General features: G+C 41.1%; 1 protein-coding gene across 2 annotated transcripts in view; it reads left to right on the forward strand.

Moving 5' to 3' along the window:
• Window positions 1-3,447, forward strand: part of usp40 (ubiquitin specific peptidase 40) — a 14,644-nt gene that overhangs the window by 9,554 nt on the left and 1,643 nt on the right. For both annotated transcript variants that reach the window (XM_010786489.1, XM_010786490.1), the window contains exons 19-28: window positions 695-748; window positions 959-1,047; window positions 1,236-1,322; window positions 1,417-1,453; window positions 1,593-1,657; window positions 1,865-1,939; window positions 2,032-2,268; window positions 2,620-2,738; window positions 2,829-2,894; window positions 3,027-3,237. In XM_010786489.1, the coding sequence (XP_010784791.1) occupies window positions 695-748; window positions 959-1,047; window positions 1,236-1,322; window positions 1,417-1,453; window positions 1,593-1,657; window positions 1,865-1,939; window positions 2,032-2,268; window positions 2,620-2,738; window positions 2,829-2,894; window positions 3,027-3,237 (1,040 nt within the window). The remainder of the gene's footprint in view (window positions 1-694; window positions 749-958; window positions 1,048-1,235; window positions 1,323-1,416; window positions 1,454-1,592; window positions 1,658-1,864; window positions 1,940-2,031; window positions 2,269-2,619; window positions 2,739-2,828; window positions 2,895-3,026; window positions 3,238-3,447) is intronic.

Consider the following 3,447-nt stretch of genomic DNA (forward strand, 5'->3'; position numbering starts at 1 on the left):
TCCGCCCCGCCCCCCCCCGCCAGTTGTGTACAGACCGACGGGTAATAATGGATTTTGAGGGACATTTTACGATCCTGTCCGTCAAAATGACGGGCAGCGATAAAGTCTAGCGCAACCTCTGCTCCTAAGATATTTAACCTTATTCTGCCTGTTGACGTTTACGACCAAACCCCGGCTCTGTTATCTCTCTTAAGGAATGGGAGGCTCCAGCTATCTTGATAAACCAGTTCAACTCTCTGTCACAAAATGGTTTACGGCTGTGAGAACGCTGGCTTTTTAAGCTCCACAGATGTTTACGCCTCCCCCAATATGCTCATTAACTCTCTGTAAACTAGTTAAAAGGTCTATCGAGAGATAGGCTGGGCAGAATTGACATGACAACCCACCCGTGCAGCCAGAACCTTTTGCTGCTGTGACTTGTGATATGAATTCTCCGGCCGTTGACTTGTAATAAACTACCAGTGTTTGACATCAAAGCTCCAACTCTCCTCGTGTCTCTCTGAGTCCTGACTCTCCTTTGCTGCAGAAGTTTCCCTTACATATAATGTGCCTATAAATAATCGCTAAAACTGGTTCAGGACCTTCATTTGTGTCTCAGCTAAATTTAAGTATTTTTTTGTGTATTTGTGTTTTACGTTTGCAGTGTTATGTAAGAACTATTACTTAAATCAGCTGTTTCTGTCTCACTGACCAGGTGCACAGCACTGCCTGAGACAGGTGGACTGCACAGGGAAACTCCTTCCTCCAGGTACTGTCTCATGTTCACCTGTGGGTGATTTAAATGGGGCTGGAAATCCCCCTCATTTTACCAAAATATTAAGATTCCTTTACAGTGCCCCCTCATAAAATGTTGAAAAGGTACTCCCCCTCCTTGTAATGTTTCTTCTCATCTTTGTTTGAAGTGTTATAACACATTTACTAAGTGTGCTTGTGTTGTCTGACTGCTTGTGCCCGACAGTGTGTGAGGAGCTGAGTGTTCGGGATGCAGGAGTGCGCCTCATGACCACACTCACTCTCTGTCCGGGAAATGCCCCCAAGGCTTCACAGGTGTGTGTTTTTATTTGAAAGCTTCAGTAAATCCTTTGTACCTGCAGCTGCACAGGTGTTACATTACCTTAAAGTGATTAAACCTTTACTATCCTACATTTAAAAACAAATGGAAAAGTTATGAGCGTTTAAAATGCTTGATTGATGTTGATGTTGTAAGTCTGTAAGATTTCCTTTTTGCTCTGCAGCTTTTCTTGCACTTCTCTGTGGGCACAGCGCCCTCTGCTGGCTTTGAGAAGGACATCATTGTGGAGAAATCATGTACTGTAAAAGAGGTGAGGAAACTTATTTCATGAAATATTTATTATGTGCTTATGTTACCTTTTTTTTAATAACTTTTTAAATCATTACCTTTTTGATCATTTGCAGTGTCTAAAGGCAATGCTGGATGATGTTGGACTTGATGGTAAAAATATTTGTTTTTACTGTTGCAGTTAACTTGCATGAACTGTACCTTATAACACATAATCTGTGTTTTTGTAGGACTGTAATCAAACTGATATTTTACTGTAGTATTTGGAAATCATTTAAATGTGTGTTTACAGGCACCTGTTGGCACTTAAGAAGGCTCGATTGGTGTGAGGAAGTTGGAGAGCCAATCATGGATGAGGTGAGCAGCTGACTGTAATGATTATAATTTATTTTAGATAAATATATGTTAATATGTTAAAATATGTTATACCTCCAAAATCCACTCGCATGACACCAAGACAATAAGTATTGTTTCAAATAGTTTGACCTACTTCTATTTGAAATTATTTTATGTACTATATTGTCCGGTTTAAAAAAACAAAAAAAAACAACCTTTTTTTCTCAGGATGCTCCCCTGTCAGAGCTGAAGATAAACAATGGAGAGACTTTAATCGTCACTGAAGGACAACTTCCTCCAAAGGTACTTTAACGTTTAGATTTTGGGTTAAGATTCATTATAAAGTCTAACTTTACGTCTCTCTTAAGCTTTTGTTTTTTTTGTTTTTCTGTCAGGGTTTTCTCAAGTTATCCGTGTGGCTGTATCTGGATCCCAGAAACAACTCGTCAGATTTCACAGGTTTCAATCACACTGACAACGGCCATACTGAGGAGCAAATGCTGGAGCTTTTGACCGCAGGAGAAACGCACAGTCCCTCACCCCCCCTCTGTACCGGCAACACAGCAGAGCTCAGAAGTGCAGGACAGGTGGAGATATCAGACGAAGCCACGCTGGAGGATCTCAAGACTCAGGTAGTGTATTGAGCTTTAAACCAAAAACAGGAATTGATAGTCGTTTGTACTTTAAGGCAACTTTAAAACTTCCAAAAACTATTCCTCTAAGATTTCTGGAGTTTCCTGTCATCATGACTTGATTCTGAGAGCTGCCCTTTTCCAGTCACACTAGTTCATTATGAGACCATGACATAAATACTCGTATTTCCATTGCTGGATGTGAGGCACTATTAAGGCCAACTCAAACAACATGCATGTAAAGGAAGCTGCATTGCTTATCTGTTTTTGAAAAGACTTAAAAATCAGGCCATGCAAAGTGTTTTTGATGCTATTTACTAATGACGTATTATCTATCTACTTGTGTATTAGGTGTTGACGCTGCCTGCCCTTCAGGATGTGTGTGTGCCAATCACTGCTTTCGTGCGTGTGTGGCAGCTTGAGTGTCAGAGGCTGGCACGTATCCTCAGAGGACAGCAGCTTACACTAAAGTATGAACAACGTTTTTCCCTATATAATATATTGGCCACTGCTTTCTACTTGTTATCAAAACTGAAGATGTTTTATTTTCTCCTGATCAGGAAATTGAAGCTGACCAGTGGTATGGACCTTTGTGTGCAACCGCTATTACAAGAAGAAGATCTTGGGTAAAGTTTGACTGTCATAATTCTTCTACGTCATAAATAATGTTATGTTGAATCCCTCGATGATATTAGAAACTCTTCTTATTGTGCATTTCCGTTATTTAAGTCTTAATTATTTGACCTTCTGTTCCTAAGTCCTAAGGATGTGATGCTGAATGTTAAAATGGGAGTACCAGGGGAGAGGTGTTTCTACCCCACAGAGGAGCTGGTTTGGGATGCAGCCCGAGACTCGTCTCCTCGCTCTCTGCGCACCTGTCTGGCTGCTCACTACGGCCTCTCCCCTGACTCTCTGCTGCTGGCCAAACACCAGCCGGACAAACACACCTGGGAGGAAATGTCCACCTGGGTAAGATTAGGAGAGAGTCACTTCTAGAGAAGGACCGTGTTTAAGGTTTTTTTAGGGAACCCATATGTGTACTTTCTACAGGGTGTCCGCGGGGTCTTTAAAAGTATTAAAAGTTGATAAATCAATTAAGCGAAAATTAAGGCTATTAAAAAGTATTAAACGGCATTTTCCAAGGTATTAAGAAGTCCCACAGCAACGACAACATGAAAC

The sequence above is a fragment of the Notothenia coriiceps genome, unplaced genomic scaffold, assembly GCF_000735185.1.
Source record: "Notothenia coriiceps isolate Sejong01 unplaced genomic scaffold, NC01 NC01_scaffold00029196, whole genome shotgun sequence".
Classification (NCBI taxonomy): domain Eukaryota; kingdom Metazoa; phylum Chordata; class Actinopteri; order Perciformes; family Nototheniidae; genus Notothenia; species Notothenia coriiceps.